We start from the raw sequence: 21,244 nt of genomic DNA, 5'->3' as shown, positions 1-21,244 counted from the left end.
TGACCGCAGCCGCCAGAGCAGCGAGATGGATGTTTTTGTGTTATATATATATTTTTTTCAATTAAAATTCAGTTTGGAAGAAGGCCAGGGAAGCTCCGCGGCAGGGGACTTTATGGCTCCCTGTTGGAGTTCTTTTTTAATGCCAGCGTAATGGCAGATAATAGCCAACATTTAATTTTCCTCTCATAATACAACAAATTGATTTGGGGTTTTGTTGGTTTTCTTAATCTTTACTCTGATGTCCCATTCTATTTAAAAATTAATTAATCCTATGTATTGCCATTGTATGTATGTATTGCCAATGTATTTTGATAAATACAATGTAATTTGTTCTGTTGCCCTCATGTGAATCATTCTTGACAACTTTTGAGAAGGGACATCTAAGAGTCACTAAAAACCATGTGCACACTAGAGGAAAGTCATCCAAGCCTGCAGATTTTAGAGAGATTGTCAGACCAACTAATCTTTGTGGGCAGTGCTCAATCCTTTTGTTCTCTAAGCAAGTAATGACCCCAATAAACATTAGACTAATATTGAGGGGTTTGGCCGACACTCTAATGGGGGCACTAGCCAACTGTGGGGGAGATATTGGGTATATCCTATTTTGGACTGCCGAGTGCTTTGTATTATTTTCCCAGAGACAAGCCATTGGTCTTCATGTTACTCATTCAGAACATAGGAGTACTTGGCCGAAAGAGAGCTCCTGTGAATGGAGGAGTTGGCCAAGATGGCAGCAGAAGCATTGTTCATCCGACAGCCATCCAGTGTGTATGGAGGGGCTTAAGAGTCTGGAAGTTGGGAGAAATAGCTGTCCCCTGAATGCTCTTGGCTGATAATTTTCAAAGGTGTAGAGGCATCTTTAAGGTTCATTTTTGTGTCACACACTTCTGCATTGGGAGAGGAGTGACACCATTGACATTGTGTATATAGATACCAGATGTGACACCATGGAGACTGTGAGCAAAATGTAATTTTTCTGAGACCCAGTCATTTTAATGGGACACACCCTAACATAAGGAACTTGAATACAAAATAGTACATATGACCCTCTTTATCATACACCAATACAGACCCTGGACCTAACCATATAAAAATACAGACTCCCTAAAAAAGAGCCAAGTTGTCCGAGGTTCACACCCTCACACCATTTATATTCTGGGACAGTACATTTTCCTTTTGTTCAGAAGAGAGAATAGCAGTTTGTCATTTGTGGGTGAAGACATATGCAGACCCACACTAGCCACTTGTCAGGAAGAAGTGGAGGCGAGTGACCATTTTATAGGGCACCATCCCAGTTGCAATGCTCAACCTTGTGTTAATTTATCACCATCTGATTCATATTGTTTTCCAGCTTGTTATCCGCCGCCGCCCACTACTGTACATCGTAGGCATTCTTGTTCCTAGCATCCTTCTTATGATCGTGGACCTCATGAGCTTCTACCTGCCCCCTGATAGTGGGACTCGGATCATGTTCAAAACCAGCATTCTTGTTGGGTACACGGTCTTCAGGGTCAACATGGCCGGTGAACTACCAGCCACCACCTTAAGTGTCCCATTAATTGGTGAGTCCATCAAATCACAAGTAATAACATTGTAAATATCTCTAATTTCCAATAACTGTATCTCCTACTTCTACTGCTCTACTCTTGTTTTAAAGCCAAGAGTCATGATGAATAAACTGGGACTAGTTGGAAAAACCTATTATATGACCCCTAGGTTGGAAAATTACTAACTGAAGAGATGTGTAAAACAATATCTGTTTTTCTGTAGGTGTGTTCTTTCTTGTATGCATGGCCCTCATGGTTTTGAGCCTTGGAAAATCCATTGTGGTGATAAAGTTTCTTCACATTGACAAAGATGCACCTGCCGCTCTTCTGATATCCCGATGTCCAATGTTGACCAGCAGAAGACACGATCAATACGATGACAACACAGAAGATAACTCTATGGGTTCCACCAATGAAACCGCAGGTAGATTATTGGGTTGTCGGCAAAACACAAAATTGATAATGTGATGTAACTAAAATCTGATGTTATGAATTTTTTTGGTAAGGGTGTGTTTCTAAGAGGAGACCACCTAAAACTGCACTGAAAACAGGTCATCTAGTTGGGTAATTTTTACAAATGGTATGATGGCATTGAAGTAGATACAGAGGTTGTGTTCTCAATGAAGTGGAGAGGAGTAACTGTCTACTACATGCTCACTAATAAAGTAATCACTAGTTAGAATATATAATTCGTTGAATGGGTTCCCGGAAAACTTGACTGGTTTATAGTCTTTAATCACTTCCTTTCACCATTCCAGAAGACGTATTACGAAGTTGTCCACCATGAAACTTCCTTAAAAAGCAAGCTTCTCTTGGAATTAACCTGATTACTGGAGAGCTGGCCATACAATAGATAACTATCGGACGATCATCAGTTTGGCCAATGTTCTTGTGCTTTCAACAGAAAAAATAGCCACTGCCAGACTTCTTTGTCATTGGGCCCTGAAAATAAAAAGGATCAGCCATTGAGAATCCAATGGCCCTATCCATCCATTACGGGATTGATCGGAGGAGAATCGGGAGGCTCTCATGCACATCAGATGGTGACTGGTCCCATTGATATCAGCAGATTTAGATGACTTCTATTTCATGTGTCAATAACTTGCTGATCACTGGAGGTCTGTTCACTAGGACCCTCATCAATCCTGAGGGTAGGGCTTTGCAAAATCCCAACTAAATGAAGTAGTGGTTGAGTATTCATACCATCACTACCATCACCATTCATACCATCACTATACATTGTCTATGGGACTACCAGAGATTGCTGAGTACAGTGCTTTATTATCTCTGACGATCCCATTCAGATGGAGCTCTGTCGTGTCTCATTCTTGGGATAAGTGTGGGTCCCACCAGTTAAACTCCAGAAATCAGTGAGTTATCACTTATTCCATGGATTTGTCATAACTTTAAAATTTGGTATTAGATCATCTATGAAAGCTCCTGGTGGCCATATATGTTCCCTATAGAAATGTATTATGATGCAACACTCATTCAAATCAATAGACAGCCACTTCATACATGGTCTCACCGAGTTCTCCTATGGGACAACCCCCTTTATGATGTCCTTATGTCCTAATGTTGACTGATGGGACAACAACCCCCTTTATGATGTCCTCATGTCCTAATGTTGACTGATAGGACAACCTATTTATTTTGTATTCTAGAGAGCCTCTGTGGTGTGGACGAAGTGTTTCAGAGCGAAGCAATACCAGATGATCCATTGATGGAGCAGATCCTACAAGAGGTCACCTGGATCCGTTCCTATGTGCAGGAGATGGACTCAGAAGAAACGTGGCACAGCCAATGGCTGAATCTGTGCTATAAATTAGACAGTGTTATGTTCAGAGCCTATCTGCTGCTCTTCACTGCCTATGCGGCAACTCTTACATTTTTATGGTGGGCATGGAGTTCATACACTGTACCTACATGAACCCACTAACATTTTTTGTGCTGGCGTTGTAACCATATTACATATAAACACCATACTGAATTCATCTCTGTTAAGTTAAATAACTCTGTGAATACTATGAATTCCTTATAATCGTGGACCTCATGAGCTTTTAATCCTGAATTTAAAAAAAAAAAATATATATATATATATATATATATATATATATATATATTCAAATATATATTTACATGCAAACCCGCTGATTTTGGCAGGAGCGTCCATATGGTGTTTATACGGATGTCCAAATATTTCCCCAATGGAAGCAGAAAAGTGGATTCGACATGCTTAATCACTTATTCTCAAGCTAGATAAGCCACCACCAGAGTCGGGTTTATACCTCTACATGTGGATGTGTATTGGGGTCTCCCATCATTAGAAGTTATCACCTCCCATGTAGGATAGGTGATAAGTTGCTGAATGGTGGGGATCCATCTGCTGGGAATCCAATTGATCGTGAGAACAGGGCTGGAGAAAGCCCCATCTGAATTGTGTGGAGGTCAGACAACACCAATCTAATATTTGTGGGACACTGGAAAAAGATGCAGGCTGTACTCATCTCAATAAGGAATGGTGCGCATGTTTGGCCACCGCTCCATTTAGAAGGAAGTACTTAGAGACCCTTTCTGGGGATTGATGGCAGTTCCTGCTGTTGGACCCTCATTATGGATAGTTGATAACTTCTAATAACTTCTAAGGATGGGAATAACCCTTTGATAGTGTTGGCCGAATTCTATTTAAGATATATTTACATTTTAGGGAATGTATTGTAAAATTTAAGAAGATCATCTAAGATGTTCAGTATGTGCCTAACAAGAAGGTGGGTTGACTGTTTCCAGCAGATTTGTGAATATAAAAATTGACCATAATACAGGTGGTAACTTAAAGGGACATTTACACAATTCAAAATATCCCCTATCCATAGGAATTATTGATCACTGGAGGTCCGACTGCTAGGACTTCAAATGATCCTGAGAATGGAACTCTGTAGAGCATTGTCTCAACGAAGCAGTGGTGAACCTATCCATCAATAATATAAGGCTGGATAACCCCATTAATTTAATGTTCTCCTTGTACTTTCTTGTAGGTTATCTAGTAATGGAGCTTCATCCAATTTTATATATTGGATCATGATAATAATTGCCTTTATATCTGCCTTCAGCTATAGTTACAGTACAATGGAATAACTATTAACATTTCACTAGGAAAATAAAGTTTACGTCTGATATAATTTGTTTCTTGCAATGTCGGCAGGTTAAATGCTTAGTAGTAATAACACCAGTGATTATATACATGGAGATGTCCAATCTTACATTCTCTTGAATTTTCTAAAGGACTCCAGTTTTTCATTATGTAAATTCGACAAGTTATCACAACATGACAGAACCCTAGACAAGCTGCAATTCACATCACAACCCCCGGGTGACTACACACATAGCATAAACCACTCCCAACAGAATATCATTAAATCATGTTTTTTATTTGTTAGAGGGTGACATTTTTAGGGAACTGTCAAGCCAGGGGCAAAGGTAATGAAGATCATATCTGTATGGCAATGTAATGAAAATCTGCTCAATCTCAATAAATTGGTGTTCATAACTTGTCACGTTGGCGAATATATCACAACAGGTCAATCACAGTGCTCAAGGCTCCACTCACATCGTCTCTGTGGTGCATGTTCAGTTCAATAAGAATTCCTAAAATCAGATCCCCCACCACGATTAAGGCTTTGAGCCGAAACGCGTAGGTCTGATGTCCTATATAGATTAGTCTTATTTGTACTGAAACATTTTTTTTAAATTCCACAATAGATGTGAAGTTCTAAATACCTCTTCATAGCTGGACTTTACACCCCTCTATTGGAAGTTACGCAAAATGACTGGTGTAACAATGAGGTGTATTCCCTGAGCACACACGTCTGATGACCTCTTCCATGTCTGCCACTGTACAGCCCTGCAGTGATACAGCTTTGCTCAGTTTTCCTTCGGAAAAGAGGTGAGCGGTGTCCTGACAAACAGAAAGGCTATTAGTATGTTACGCACTCTCTGCTTGGTGGGGCTTCGCTTCCTTCCCCTATGGCTGCTGCCCTCTGCTGTGCTCCACGTCTGTAGCTAGAGGAATGGGGCTCAAAAACTCTAAGGACAAGGATCTGCAAACACATGTTATAAATGGAGTTGTGCATTCTTGACCTCCTCGCCATCCATCGTCAATGGGATTTTTGGATAAAGTAGGGTACCATGACCCGTTATTTCCAGAGTCCCATAGACGATTAATGGAGCAAAGGTTGAGCATTTGCACCTCAACCCCTTTCAAGGTGGGGATGTGGAGCCTCATTCTCCAGATTACAGAACCCCAAAATCATGATCATCGTGGGTTTGACCCTTAATGACAAGCAAGTTATCCCCTTTCCTATGGATAGCTTGGGATTTAGTGAAAAAGCCATTAATGGGGATTATTGAGAACCAGTGTGGTCCATCGTGGAACAGATCAATAACACTTCTATTATAAATAGAAGCCATAACGCAAAGGAGAACAAAGCCCCAAATCTCACAAAAATCATTACAAAAGTTATTAAAAATATATATATATATATATTTTGGAACAATTAAGCCCCTCGATGTTTCATTGGGTGCAGCATATCGAGGTCACGGCCGCATGAAGCAATGTCTCATCTGGGTGGATTGTGCACCCTATTTTACATGGAAGAGCTGGAGCAGATCTGACTAGTTTCCCTTGTCACATCCTATTGTCGTGAGTCCAGAACAAAACAGGAGACAACGAGCTTCATTCTACAGATAAAATAAGGCTCCACGTTCACTGTCAGGATCCAGTATGGGAGGAGAAGGTCTCAAATCAGATATTATTCTTCAGCAAGACTTCCTCCGTCGCTGATGGCTTCACATTCATAATGTAAATTATCCATGACGCTTATTAGATCAGCGAGCCGAATAAAATAAAGTTTAATGTTCATCGCTGCATGGAGTGAGCACACTTCTTGATCTAATCACAAAGCTAACAAGGTAGCAGAGCTTGGCTGAAAACTTGATACCTCTCTAGGGTCTGATTCAGTGCAATTATCAACCCGAGGGAAAGGAAATCAATGGGGAGCAATTGTCTGCAGATTCATAAAGTACTGGATATACCAGTGTATACATCAAACGTGGCGGTGACTTTGCTGTGTGCGGTGTCACGTAAAGATGAGCTGATCTTCACACGTTATCGTCGCCATTTATTCTACCCAGATAGCTCCTAGTTTTATAACTGGAAAGTCAATTCATCCCTCTAACGTCAATGGTCAGGTGCCTGTGTATAGACCGGCGCAGAGGTAGTTGTTGCTTCCGGGTCTGTGTGACTAATGGAAACAAAGACAACTCTATTAGTAGAATTAAGAAAAGCTGGAATGTTGCATGGTATTAGGGCAACCATTTTACAGATTTTGCATATGGTCCCGGGAACTTCATGTTGCACCAGTATATATATAAAGTTAAGTTCACTATAGCGTAACAGTCATACTTTCATGCTCATCCCCAAACCTATAATTCCTGCCAGACTTTGCCACTCTGCACCCAGTGGTGGTGCTGACACACTGGCACTGCCTATCCTGAATAGCTGACAATAGCTTTGGCCAACTAGGTAGTCTAGGTGACTGGCAAATCACAAGAAATGGTCAGTAGACAAATTAGAAAATGGGGTTGATAGCCAATCCCCGCCTCAATTTGCCATTTACGTCCACTATGCCCCATCATCTAAGCCAGATATTATATATTCTTTTGCATATTACCCTATTGTCTCTATTCTGACCCAGCTCTTTCTTGTCATTCACAAATAACCCTTGGCCTGCCTGACACCTCTCAGGTTTTGTCTTTGTCTCTGTCCCTGAGTCACAGTGGCTCTGTGTGTGTTAGCCTGTAAGCTCTTAATATAGCTTCAAAGGACAGGTTTGTACTTGCCACTTTGTCTATCAGATCCCAGAAGATACCCTGACCTTAACCTTCAATTAAATAGGGATCTAGACTTACACAGGGGCTCCTGAGCTGGGTCCACAGAGTAGCTGCGTAGCTGCTGACCTCTACAGCGGGCTGGCAGGAGATGGTCAGAAAGACATGTCAATACCTGTGGGTCCAGAAAAGCAACAGAATTGTAAGGCAGAAGAATAGTTTAAGCATGGGCTGAGGTCAGAAACAGGAATCAACAAGCAGGACAGTAGCTGAGAGACAGGAGAGAACCAGAGTAAGGGAACGTACAACCTGTAGCTAGAGGTAGGAAGCCAGGAGTTAAAAAATATGAGCTCTGCCCAAAGTAGGGAGAAAATTAGAAGACCAAGTTCAGGACGTGAACCCCAAGCTTCCGTCCTGAATGGCACCACTAGTGCCAGAATATCAAAGAAAACTGCAGCACTGTTTCCCACCATCTCCCATAATAAAGGCGCAGCAGAAGCAGTGAGATTAAGCTCAGCTTTACACTGTGTTCCAAATTATTATGCACAAAGAGTTTAGGAGTGATAAGGTTAGAATTTTTTTGTTTGTCATTTAAACTCATTGATGGTGATGTGTGTCAGGGCTCTTTATATCACTGAAAGCAATTGCAGATACCTGTGCAAATTAGTTTGGCAGGTGTGTCCAAATAAAGGCAAGACTACTTAAAAAGGCTGTTCCACATTATTAAGCAGCCTACATTTTTGGCCAAAATGGGAAAGAAAAAGGATGTGTCGGCTGCTGAGAAGCAACAAATTGTGGAGTATTTAGGTCAAGGCATGACTACAATCAACATTGCCAAGACACTTCATCGTGATCATCGCACAATCAAGAAGTATGTAGCTGATTCCCAGCACACACGTGTGCGTGCTGATAAGGAAAAATTGAGGACCCTTTCCAACAGGCAATTGCGTAACGTTAAAAGAGCAGCTGCAAAAATGCCTGGTCATAGCAGCAGACAAGTTTTTGACGCTGCTGGTGCCTCCAACGTCCCCAGGACAACAAGATGCAGGGTCCTTCAGAGGTGCGTAAGCCATCCTGACGACCACCTCTATCCACTGCACACAAGCAGAAACAGCTCCAGTGGGCCAAACGATACATGAAGACTGACTTCCAAACTGTTTTGTTCACCGATGAGTGCCATGCAACGCTCGGTGGTCCAGATGGATGGAGTGGAGGATGGCTGGTTGATGGACACCCCATGAAAACACGGCTAAGGCACCAACAAGGAGGAGGTGGAGTAATGTTTTGGGCTGGAATCATGGGGAGAGAGATTGTCGGCCCCTTTATGATCCCTGAGGGGGTAAAGATGAACTCCATAATCTATGTGGAGTTTCTAAAAACACTTCCTGCCATGGTTCAAGAGGAAGAACCGTGCTTTCCGCAGCAAGATCATTTTCATACATAATAATGCACCATCTCATGCTGCAAAAAACACATCTGCATCTCTGGCTGCTATGGGCATAAAAGAGGACAAACTTATGGTGTGGCTATCATCTTCCCCTGGCCTCAACCCCATTGAGAACCTCTGGAGCATCATCAAAAGGAGTGTCTATGATGGCGGGAGGCAGTTCACATCTAATCAACAGCTCTGGGAGGGTATTCTGTCCACATGCAAAACAATTGAAGCAGAAACCATCCAAAAACTGACAAATTCAATGGACGAGAGAGTTCAGAAGCTTCTTTCGAACAAGAGGTCCTATGTGCAAATGTAACATCACCTAGAATAAAGTTTTCACTTGAAAACTGTTTGATTTCATTTTGTAATAAGCTGATAATGCTTATAACTTCACAATTGACCATTTTTTTGTTCAAAATAAAAAAAAAAGGTTGAAAACTCTGCTGTGCATAATAATTTGGAACATGCATTTTGAGTGTTTATTTTTTTAAAAAAGATACTGTTTTCATAGGCAGTTTGTTCCAAAGCATTACAATTATACTAGAATAGTAGATGACTGGAAAATAACAATGACTGCAATTCAGATAGGTAATTTAGAGAAAATAGGAGGAAATATTATTTGCATAATAATTTGGAACACAGTGTAGATGCAACACTCTGGTACTGACCTAACTTGTTAGGCTATCCCTCCTTCCTTCAGCTACTCTTCAGACACAATCCTGGGATCCCTGCAGTGATGGACAGATCCTGTATAGGGGGTAATGGGTGGAAATCTTTGTTCTCCTGAATCCTGCTATGTAGAGTAGCTTGTACTGAATTTGATCATTGACCATTGAGGCCCACTTTGAGATGAGGAACATAAAGTTGGCCTTAGTCATTTCTAAGATTTGATGTCCAAAAATACATAATGTCGCAAAATTTTAATCAATGAAGATCAAATACGTGATTATCGATTTTGAGAACTGGGGATACTCATCAGTCATCACCATTCCTTTGAAGGCGTGACTGCATATATCCATCTTCTTTCTTCATTGAGACCTATGGAAGTTACAGAAATACCCAAAATATGTGCATCATTTCTCCACTAGAAATAGACGCCCTTTTATATGAGTCGCCCGCCAGGGCAGTGGGGATACTTGGTACCGGGTCCGGTCACAATTAAAGGGGTGGTCACGGTGGCAGCGACCCGTTTCGTGGCCCTGGGCACTCAAGTAAAGGGGGAAAGTCTTAAAAGGAATTATAGTAATAAAGTTTGTGTTCATGACGCCACCTGTGGTTCTCAGTCAGAGGGGATCGACACTGCTTAAAGGGGTCCTCTGGGGCGATGTTACTGCAGCAAGATGATGACGCTTCCCACAGGTAAAGCGGGGCCCCCAGGGCTCCCAGTGTAGAGCGCAAGAATGGTGGGTTGCCGGTAAATAAGCAGAGGACACAGGGTTGCAGTCTTTACCTGGTTTACTGTAGTTGGACAGCCTTAGTCCAGGGTACCGGCAACAGGTGTAAATGGGGACCAGGCACCTGAAGACAAGAAGAAATCCCTTTGCCAGGTCAGTTTGGGAGCCTTCCACTTTGCGCTGACTATTAGTCCTTTGCTGCCTGTAGTGTCCTCACAAGGTCCTCGTTCTCTCCTGTCCTGGGACAGTACCTGCACAGTAGGCAACTTGAGCCGTCTCGTTGCACAGTGACTCCGAGCTCTAACTGCTGCTGTACCTCAGGTGTTATATGGGCAGGTTACTTTAAGCTTTTTGCCCTCCGGTTCTGCTGTGGGACTTGCAGTTCCCCACAGCCTCGGGCTCCCGGTGCCCGGTTTCTGCGCTCAGCTTTGAGGGGCCCAATGGCAGCCTCCTCTTGCTCTTCTGTTCCTCTGTGCTCCTTCACTGTCTCTATCCATTCTCTACTCAACTGACTCCTCCAGACCAGGATGTATATAGGGAAGCTCCCCTTAAACCAGGTTTAGAGCTCCCCCTTCTGGCCTGGAGTCAGAAAGTGTTGCATGTAAGATTACCTGCCAAAGGGATTCCTCCTGCTTCCAGGCATGTCATCACCCTCCCCGAGAGGAAGGCAGCACCACTGTGGTACCCGAACTCCTGGGGTGCCACATATACAGGATGACATTCCAAAAAAAAGAGAAATACATGGTCTTCATCTCCAGTTTCTGCAAAGATTGGTTGATGCTAAGTAAAAATGTTAAAAATTAAGGTAAAGTTTTTAACTCATATCTTAATCAAACTATATAGGAATACTTAAAAGTTGATGATAAACGCTATTATTTGACTTCCTACTCTAAAATTAGGTGCAATACCCATGTCACCAAGGTAAAAGTCCTTGACCCTGGGCTATACAACAGTGGGTAACCTTTTGCCAACCTAGGAGATCTGGGGGTAGAAGATCACTGCGTATTGTGAATCGCAGATCTTCCATTTAGCCTGTGTGTTTGGATCCCATATTGAATGAATTTGGTTTCTTCTGTTGCTGAAGAGGTTAATGACCATTTCTATGTTGGTCAGAAACATTAGGCTCCATTTCAGCTGCTTCTGATGTGGTTGTTAACTCTTACTATAAAACCTGGCCAGACCCTCTCTGTCTTGCCAGTGAAAGGTTTGATTCCTAGCTCCTTGGAGACGCTGTGCTGTATTGAAGATCGTGTTGCTACTGGAGATTGTTGCGTGCTGTTTTTGGGTGTATTCTTTCCATATTATCCAATTCCCATTTGGCTGGTACATTTATATCCTTCTCTTTATACTTCTCTACCTTTGGTGAGTGTTTGTTGCTTTACTTTACACCTATCTGTCCTACGTGTTGATACACTGCATATCTGTCCCAAGCCTCCAGGGGGAGGGAGAGGGGACAGTACAGGGAATAACAGGAGCATAGTAAGGTCGGAGACTCAGGCCTGTCTACCATCAAGAGTACACCCGGGGCAGGGATTTTTAAGGTCCAGTTACTGGGACAGTTAGAGGTCCCCTTCTTTACCGAAGGCCGTAACAGCATGACATAACCAAGCTCAACTGTTCATTTGCCATTTTTGGCCATGACCACTACACAGTGAATGGAGCAGCTCTGTTCAGTGTTTACAACCCGGTGCCTCTAGAGTTGGTATCAGCAGAGTGGTGAGGGTCTCAAGTGTTGGAGCCTCACTGATCTCATCTTATATTGATCACCGATCTCAGGGATACGTCATTAATATCATTAGCATGGACAACCCCTGTAAGTGTGGATGATTGAAATATCAACAGTTTCCAACTTCCTGTTTAGAGCAAGTTTATTTTAATTAATATTTATTTTTCAAAGCTCGTCCTTAAAAATACCAGGATGAGTAAGATAGAAAGCACACTGCCCACACAGATTGCTTTTTAAGGAAAGTAGATTGCAAAACGGTTAATAAAATAGTTTTCAGCACAAAGAACAATGAATGTTTACAGTCACTTGTGTGGGATGTTGTATACGGCTGTTGAACAAACGCATTTTATAGAATACAAAGTTAAAAACAATTAAGGGAACATGTAAATCACAAAAGAAAAAAGGATGGATCATTTCTCTTTTTGTCAACATGTAAATCACATCCAATCTCAATGAGCCAATCTTTATGAATATAAATTGTGCAATTTATTATCAAAACTGAGTGGAAACCAAGATTGTCAACTGATGGAGGTCTAGATTCCAAATCACCCTGAAAAGCAAAGTAAAAAATTGAAATCACAGGAGGAACCAATATGTGCTACTGACCACAAAGTGGGCATGCGCCTGATGAGACGCAGGGTACACAATGTCTAAAGGTTCTCATTTGGACTCTGGGGAATGTGAGGACCAGGAATTGCCTACACACTCTGGCCACAGGAGGCCGGACATTGTCCTGCATCGGAAAAACCCAGGGAGACTGCACCAGTGTAAAGGTTTAACAATGGCTCTGAAGGCTTCATCCTGGTAACTAACAGAAGGCAGAGAATTGTTGGCTATTACTTGAAGGTTTATGCTATCTTCCAATAAAATGCCTCTTATGCCATCATTGACCCACCACCAGACCGGTCTTGCAGGAAGCATAACGTTCTTGAGTCTCCCTCATGTTTATCACATGTGGTTAGTGGGAACCTGCTGTCATTGGTGAAAGAGAACGTGGCACCAATGTCGGAGCTGCCAATTCTGGTGTTCTCTGGTAAATGCCAGTCCAACTGCATGATGCCGGGCTGTGAATTCATGCCACCTTATTTCCAACAGTGTGTTAAGACACAAGAGCTGCTGGAGGTCATTTTGTAGGACTCTATTGCTTCTCCATTAGTTTCTTCTCACATAAAAGAGCAGATATCGGTCCCACTGCTCGATTGATGCGATTATACGGCCCAATTCGGCTCTTCTTGTGTAATGGGCCATGTCCTGGTCTCCATGCTTTTGTTGGGAGATATTGCCTACCTTTTCATGATTGCCTTTATAAATGTGCCTACCTCGAGGAACCACATGACCTGTGCAACCTGGAGTTTCTACCTCATGCTACCTATAGTGATAAGGACAATAACAAAACATAAAACTAGAGAAGAATCCATCAGGAAGGAGATGAATCATCTGTGGTCACCACCCCCACCATTTCCTTTTGTAGGTCTTATTGCTGTTTTCCCTCCAATGCTCCTGTTCTCAATAAAGCCGGTGACATAGATTCACAATCGCGACTGCTTCCTAACTGGACAGATTGCGATCTCTGAAGTTTCACCGACTTCGGTTTATACTATGATGTTGATGTGTTTCCTTAATTCTGAGCAGTGTATGTATCCCTGGCCATTGGGGGTGCAGTTCTTCTATCCATTAGTTGATAATATACAAATTAGCTCTCCTCTAAGAGACAAAAAAGCTGGATCTCTAGTGCCACCTATAAGCGATAGCTAAACTATAAATTAATATCCGACCCCCTTAAAGGGAATAATCGGTCACCAGGTTCTTGACACCTAATCTAAGAGGAACACAATGTGGAGACAGAGACCCCGATTCCAGCAATGTGTCACTTACTGGGCTGCTTGCTGTAGGTTTGATAAAATCACAGTTTTATTAGCAGGAAGTTATCGCTAGAGGACTAGTAAACTTGCTGCCCTGTAGTCCAGCCACGCCCTCACCCCTGATTGGCAGCTTTCTTCCTATACACAGTGTACACAGCCAATCAGTGATGTGGGCGGGGTTATACAGGGCTGAGCATTCAGAGAACTGGCAGATCTGGGGGGTATCTGCCACTACATCATACTGCTCTCAGATAGGGTAGCAAAAGCAAAGCCTTGCCGCGTGATTTAGGGTATATGCCCATAACAGAATCTTCTTATCGTCCGTTTCTTCTAGTGCAGACCACCAAGATGGCAAGTTGCTAATTTGCATATAAGTTTCCCAGCAAGCATTTCCTGTTCTACAAGTCCCCCTAAGTAAAACCAGCACCTTCAGGATCACGGTATTGGACTCGCACGAAGAAGGTAACACATGGGTGAAGATAGAGGAAGAAATGGGAGAAGGCGCATACAAACTACTTTGCGCTAAGCCTTCTGGACGGAGCTGTCATTGTGTGATACCCTCCACTATCTCCATGTTTTCACATATCATTTCTTGCATAATTAGTACATGTTCATTTTCTATTGGAAATGATATTGAATGTCGCCCAGACATATGGATATAGGTCTTCCCCTTCATTCTTCATCTTCTAAAACGAATCAGGAGCCTATATTGCATTTATGCACATGAACAAGCCGGTATTCAAATAACTCTCCCCTCTGAATGGATGCGCACATAGTGCCGGACATCAGCTGTATGGCGTTAGATTATAAATGACGTGTAATTCTGTAAACACTATCATCTGCCGCAGCCGACACCTCCAAGCACAGCGAGGGGACCGGCGTCTTGGCACTTTATAACTATTTATTATTGAGCCTGACAGCTGCAGCTGACTCCGAGATGGAATTCTTCACAACTGGCAAAAATAATCTCATGAATTCTATTTTTTTCCATAGATTGCTTTAAATAGTTTAACGTTCGGTCTCTGGGACATTCTTTTATCTTGTGTTACATGCGTTCATTGTTGAGAGCAGCTCTCTGGGTTTTGAGTGTAAAATATAAAAATATATAAATATTATTATATTATGATACAATATTGAAGGTCATGTGGCGTACCCCTTATTACCCGGCCGGCTCCGGGTTTATGCCAGGTTCCCCAGTGAGCCCCTCATTGTTTTTGATCTTTTTTCCTCCTTGTCTTCCAAGAGCTAGAATTTTTTTTATTTTTTGGGCGATTGAGTTAATTTTTTGCTGTTCAAGGTAGGTTTTTTTACTATAATTTTTGGGTCCATACACCTTTCTGATCTCTTTTTCTTTCTTTCTTTCTTTCTTTCTTTCTTTCTTTCTTTCTTTCTTTCCTTCTTTTTCTTTCTTACTTTCTTTTTTCTTCCTTTCTTTCCTTCTTTTTTTCTTTCTTTCTTTCTTTCTTTCTTTCTTTCTTTCTTTCTTTCTTTCTTTCTTTCTTTCTTCCTTTCTTTCCTTCTTTTTCTTTCTTTCTTTCTTCCTTTCTTTCCTTCTTTTTCTTTCTTTCTTTCTTTCTTTCTTTCTTTCAAAAATTACAGCTTTTGTCATTTCATTTTTTTTTTTTCATTTTGTAATTTTTTAATGTTATATTATATTTCATGCTACATTTTAGTAGTTTGCACATTTAGCAGAAGACCAAGAGAAAAAGAAGACATGCTATACAGCCGGGACCACCAAAATATACACAAAATAAAGTTTATTAGAAACCACAAACACCCAAAATTTAAAAACATTTAAAAAAACAACAGTGATATACATCCCAACAATAGGGACTAGCCGCCGGACAAGAACCCAGATGAAGACAAATAGATTATACAAAGTATAACATACTGACAATAGTCTCATATCAGAACTGGACCATGCATAAAAGACATAAAGGGGGTACTGCATTTCCCAACCCCCTAGGGGAAATACAAAGTTCTATGCCAAAGACTCGCAAAAAGAATGGATGCTAAATCTGAATAATCAGCTGCAAAGAAAATAAAGTGCCTAGTGCAAAGGATGAAACGAAAGCAGGAATGGCCAAAGCCCGCTCACATATCTACATGTACAAATAAGGAACAGATTATTGCAGCATCACAGTATGATAAAGAATGGCTAAAGCCTTAAATCAGGCTAGAGAATAGGCTTAACCCAAGAAATAAATGCCTAAAGAGCATGACCAGTAAGGATGAGGGTCCAAGGTTGGGGGGCACTAAAGCCCAACGAGTGTCGCCACCTTTTTCTCTTGGTCTTCTGCTATTGTTTATGACATGTTCCCGGTAGATCCCAATAGTCTATCTTAGTAGATGGTGCCCTCCGCTTTTTTGATTTTCTAGTTTGCACATTTACATACCAAAATGTTATTTTTTATTTTTTTTTTAGATTTTATTTACGAAAAACGATTGTTTGAACATATATATATTTCAAATATTTTTCTTATTTTTGGTTGTACAGTTTTTATTAGTCCCTCTAATGGACGTGAACCTGCAGTTGCTTGACCACTTGTATAATATACTGAAATGTTGTAAAATTGTCATGTAGTGCAACATAAATTACCAACAAGCAAATACCAGTACATTGGAAAATAAATTAGCAATTTCCTTAGCGCACTGTCCGGGCTCCGTAGGTGCACACCCATGGCAAACACAAGACCTTCAGTAGGAGATATGAGCAATCCGGACCCCGCAGTCACTTTACAATGTGGTCAATGAGCATTTCGAGGGACACTTCCCCCCACTTCCCAACCTCTTAAATGCTGCTGTAGCAAATGACGGTGGCATATAAGGGGTTAAACTGCTGAGACTGGAGCTAACTCTGATCGCAGCAGTTATACGCCGGCGCTGGCTGTACAACAAAGCTCCTGAGACCGCCCCATTTATACAGTGAGTACATGTATGGAAGATGTTGCCAATGGAGATCTGGCACCTCCAAAGTGCTTTGAAGAACCGTACTTGCCTGTGTTTGCCGGGTGCTGATGCCAACTCTGACTATTGCTTCTGCTTCCCGTAGTGAGTGTGCCCACAATGCCAAAGTGATGGGATAGTGTACATTTAACAAATAATTTATAGAAGAAGGAACTCCAAATCATAAACTCTCTGCTTTTGGGCCTCCTTTGATCAGCTATTACTAGAACTAGTGTGCTATCTCCCCACAGCTCCCCCGCAGGAGATAAAAAGTATTACACAGTTCCTATTGCAATTAATGGGCTACAGACTGGATAATGTTGAGATCAGGGCTCTGTGGAATCAGATCATAACTTCCAGGACTCTTCATTCTTATTGACATCGGCTAAATGTTTGGAGTCATCGTCCGGCTGAAGAATAAATTTGGAGCCAATCAGACGCCTCCCTGATGTATTACATGATGGATAAGTATCAGCCTGGATTTCTCAGAGTTGAGGACACCATTAATCTGGACCAAATCCCCAACTCCATTTGCTGAAATTCACCCCCAAACTTGCAGGATACTCCACCCTTTATCTCTGTTCCTGTAGACCCTCATTATTGTGTCCCGATTCTGCCTCCCTTTAATTACAGCCAAATATTTCACATTTTGACTCAGTCACACCCAGAGCACTTAACGCCTCATCTGCATACAAATTAAAAATCTGATTTTTCAGGAATGCAGCAACAAATAGAAGATATAAAGGTGTCAATGGATTTAGCTTTCAAAGACCTGCATACCCCTATATGCATCTTGAGGGGTCAATCTTACTGACAGATTTCCTTTATAATGAAGGACTTGATTAATTTGCCAAAACTTTAACTGGCAGCAAATTCATCTTCAACAACAAAACATCTCCACCTAGTGGCTGACATCACGACGCACAATTTTTTTTTGCAGTGGCGCCGTCTAGTGGCTGATTTACTACTCATCTCTAGTTTGTTTTCTGTTTAATTAAGCCTCTTAGTTTTATTTCCATATTAATTGTATTGATCAGGCAGTGTCTGACATCCACTGTGTTGCTTTATTATCCCGATTATAGCATTTGTTCATAGAACCTTCTTCCCAGAAACCCAATTATAGATCCACCCGTTACAGTACAGGAATGAAATCTCATTATGACAATTGAATTCTGGAAGAATTCGATACTTTAGCTCAGGTTCATTATGCACTAGACACAAACAGAGAAAATCTATTTTAATAATCTCTGGGTGTTTAAGATCCAGGGTTCTCGGTTCTTATAGAAGATGGAGAGGACGGTGACAAGAGACGGAAACATTAAAACACTGATTCAATAGTCAGATTACAAGAGGATCTATCTCTCGCTATGTCCATGGGGTTATTGACAACATCTGATACTGAGAAAATTATATTTAATAAGAAGCATTTTGCTGCAGCACAAAACTGTGTTCTCACTTACCGAAGAGCCGAGGAGGCTACGAGAATAATGAATTATTAGTCACTTAGGCAGAGCCATCTTTATCACTAAGGACCCGAGGCCGCTGCCTAGGGCGGCAGGATGTGGAGGGCGGCGCCACCATGAAGGAAGATTTAAACAAAAATAATATTTTTCATACCTCCGCTGAACTGGGGAGGAAAACGGTCATCTTTATTTATTTTTTCGGGGGGTTGGGGAGGTGTATGAGCAGAGGAACACCGATCAGCTCCCTGACCCGATGGAAGAAGAAAACATCATAGAGGTGAAGGACCTGTGAATTCTAAAGCAGTGTTAAGAACCTTGCTTAATGTAGTATAATGGTTCAGTGGTTATCACTGTCGCTCTATAGCACCTGGGTCCAGGCACCAACTGGATGGAGTTTGCATGATATCCGCAGGATTGCGTTCGGGTTACTTCTGCTCTTGCAAAACAAAGTTGCAGCAATGAATATAATAATTGCATTATTTAAATGTTTTTTTCCTGCGCAGCACATGTGTGTATGACAAGAGAGCTTACACTTTCTATGCTATAACATATTGATGAATTAGAAGAGCCAGGTTGCAAACATAACACTTTTCCAGTAAAGACATGAATTGATTAGCTCGCCTGGCCATCACACGTCTCCGGACTTTATCTGGAGCTCTGGTGTCAGCACTCTTAGAAGGGGTAATTGTAGTATAATCAGATCGAGTCCTAAAGTGAGTCGGGGACAGAGACTCGCCTCCTGAGCTGTTTGTTTCTTATTGAGTCTGGATAATAAAGTGAGTTATTCATGCTGGTGCAGGTGTTGGTGTGGTATAAGCAGGGTGCTAAACAATGCCTGCAAGGACGTGTCATTCCTGGGCATACTAGACACATTACTATCACTAATCGCTTTGATATTCACCAAGGATTAGAAGAATTTGATAACAAGTTGGGATTGGCCTTCCAAAGGACAAGAGGATCAACTTTTGGGCTCAGATTTTTACATAACAGTGCGCTCCCTATATTCTCTGCTTAGAGCTGTTCACTTTGCTATTTGTCTTTATCCAGCCTTGACCGCCATGGCTGCTGACTTCTCCTGGTGGCTGCAAAAATTGCATATCATACATTTTTGGTTCTTGCGCTTACGGAACACAACCTACATAGTGACTGTAATGCACGTGGTTCTTGGATCCACTGCGCTATGGCCAGGATTAGACTGAAGAGACATAACTAAGAAGCTACCTGGTATACACTGGACCCTCTGATGGTGATGATCAGGCTTGTGTGGTAGGTAGCTGCCAGGTGCCACTCAAGGGCAATGTCCAGAGCTGTAGAAGGTGAAAGCTCAAAGTCAGAGATGCTGTTCGGATTGTGCCCTCCGGTTCTGCTGTGGGGCTTGCAGCGCCCGACAGCCTCGGGCTCCTGGTCCCCCTTCTCTCCAGGCATAGCACTACCCTCCCTGAGAGGAAGGCAGCACTACTGTGGTACCCAAACTCCTGGGGTGCCACACAGCCCATGGGACAGATTCAGACTGTGCAGCTTCTGGGTAGCAGACAGGTCAGGAACGCAAGCAGGATATAGGTTAAACAAAGCATGGTCAGATTAGACAATGTAGGCAAGGGAATCTAATAGCAGGCAGGTAAGTATAAACTAACGTTGCACGAACATTGCTCAGGCACCTCCCAAAAGGTGGAGGTGCCTTAAATAGTGTCTCCCAGCTATTGGCTGGGGATGCTTTAGGAGAGTGTGCACTGTCTCTTTAAGAGACAGGAAACATGTGCATGCCCTAAGTATGCTGCCAGAAGATTTTCCAGATGTGCCCAGATCCTGGGGAGCAGGAGCAGAGGTAGGAGACGCTGATGGGCGGCCAGGGCAGTGAGTAAGTCGACATTCTTGCCGGGGGAGGTAACAGATACAGACAAAAACACAGGCACTACAGTGACACAGTACCCATCCTATTACCTGACAAGCTGTGCATGTGCTGCTCACCTGTCCTGGCTCTGGTGCCAGGCTTTGCTTCCTACCTTTAATCTGGGTTGCCTTTGCGCTAGTCCTTTATTGTGGTAATCCAACGAACACCTCTGACATCATCACCCAAGAAGTATTAAAGCTAGCTCAGGCAACCATGTGCTGTCTGAGAATTGAAATAGCATTGCTCTAAGCAACCATGTGCTTGTCAGGAGTTGCTTCATCTTTCACTTAAGGTACCGTCACATTAAGCGACGCTGCAGCGATAGCGACAACGATGCCGATCGCTGCAGCGTCGCTGTTTGATCGCTGGAGAGCTGTCACACAGACCGCTCTCCAGCGATCAACGATGCCGAGGTCCCCGGGTAACCAGGGTAAACATCGGGTTACTAAGCGCAGGGCCGCGCTTAGTAACCCGATGTTTACCCTGGTTACCAGCGTAAAAGTAAAAAAAACAAACAGTACATACTCACCCAGCGTCATACCACCCCCAGCTTCTGCTTCCTGACACTGACTGAGCTCCGGCCCTAACAGCACAGCGGCTTTCACTTTCACTTTAGGGCCGGCGCTCAGTCAGTGTCAGGAAGCAGACGCTGGGGGTGGTATGACGCTGGGTGAGTATGTACTGTTTGTTTTTTTTACTTTTACGCTGGTAACCAGGGTAAACATCGGGTTACTAAGCGCGGCCCTGCGCTTGGTAACCCGATGTTTACCCTGGTTACCAGTGTAAAACATCGCTGGTATCGTTGCTTTTGGTGTCAAACACAACGATACACGGCGATCGGACGACCAAATAAAGTTCTGGACTTTATTCAGCGACCAGCGACATCACAGCAGGATCCTGATCGCTGCTGCGTGTCAAACTAAACGATATCGCTAGCCAGGACGCTGCAACGTCACGGATCGCTAGCGATATCGTTTAGTGTGACGGTACCTTTAGCTCAAGATCCAGCCTGGCGCCTAATAATCTTTTGCTACTCCTTTCAGTTTATCTACCAGCATTTATTTCCAGCCTTAATCCATCTGATCCAGGTGTAG

The 21,244-nt window shown here is 42.5% G+C and overlaps 1 protein-coding gene across 3 annotated transcripts in view; it reads left to right on the top strand.

The window, feature by feature from the left end:
• The window catches only part of HTR3B (5-hydroxytryptamine receptor 3B), a 76,566-nt gene extending 72,944 nt beyond the window's left edge, over positions 1–3,622 (top strand). For all 3 annotated transcript variants that reach the window (XM_077249969.1, XM_077249968.1, XM_077249967.1), the window contains 3 exons: positions 1,352–1,562; positions 1,771–1,971; positions 3,212–3,622. In XM_077249969.1, the coding sequence (XP_077106084.1) occupies positions 1,352–1,562; positions 1,771–1,971; positions 3,212–3,477 (678 nt within the window). In that variant the 3' untranslated portion in view covers positions 3,478–3,622. The remainder of the gene's footprint in view (positions 1–1,351; positions 1,563–1,770; positions 1,972–3,211) is intronic.
• Positions 3,623–21,244: the final 17,622 nt, after the last annotated feature.

The sequence above is a fragment of the Ranitomeya variabilis genome, chromosome 4 (assembly GCF_051348905.1).
Source record: "Ranitomeya variabilis isolate aRanVar5 chromosome 4, aRanVar5.hap1, whole genome shotgun sequence".
NCBI lineage: Eukaryota > Metazoa > Chordata > Amphibia > Anura > Dendrobatidae > Ranitomeya > Ranitomeya variabilis.
The sequence above is the reverse complement of the archived record's forward strand: the minus strand, read 5'-3'. Positions and strand labels throughout refer to the sequence as shown.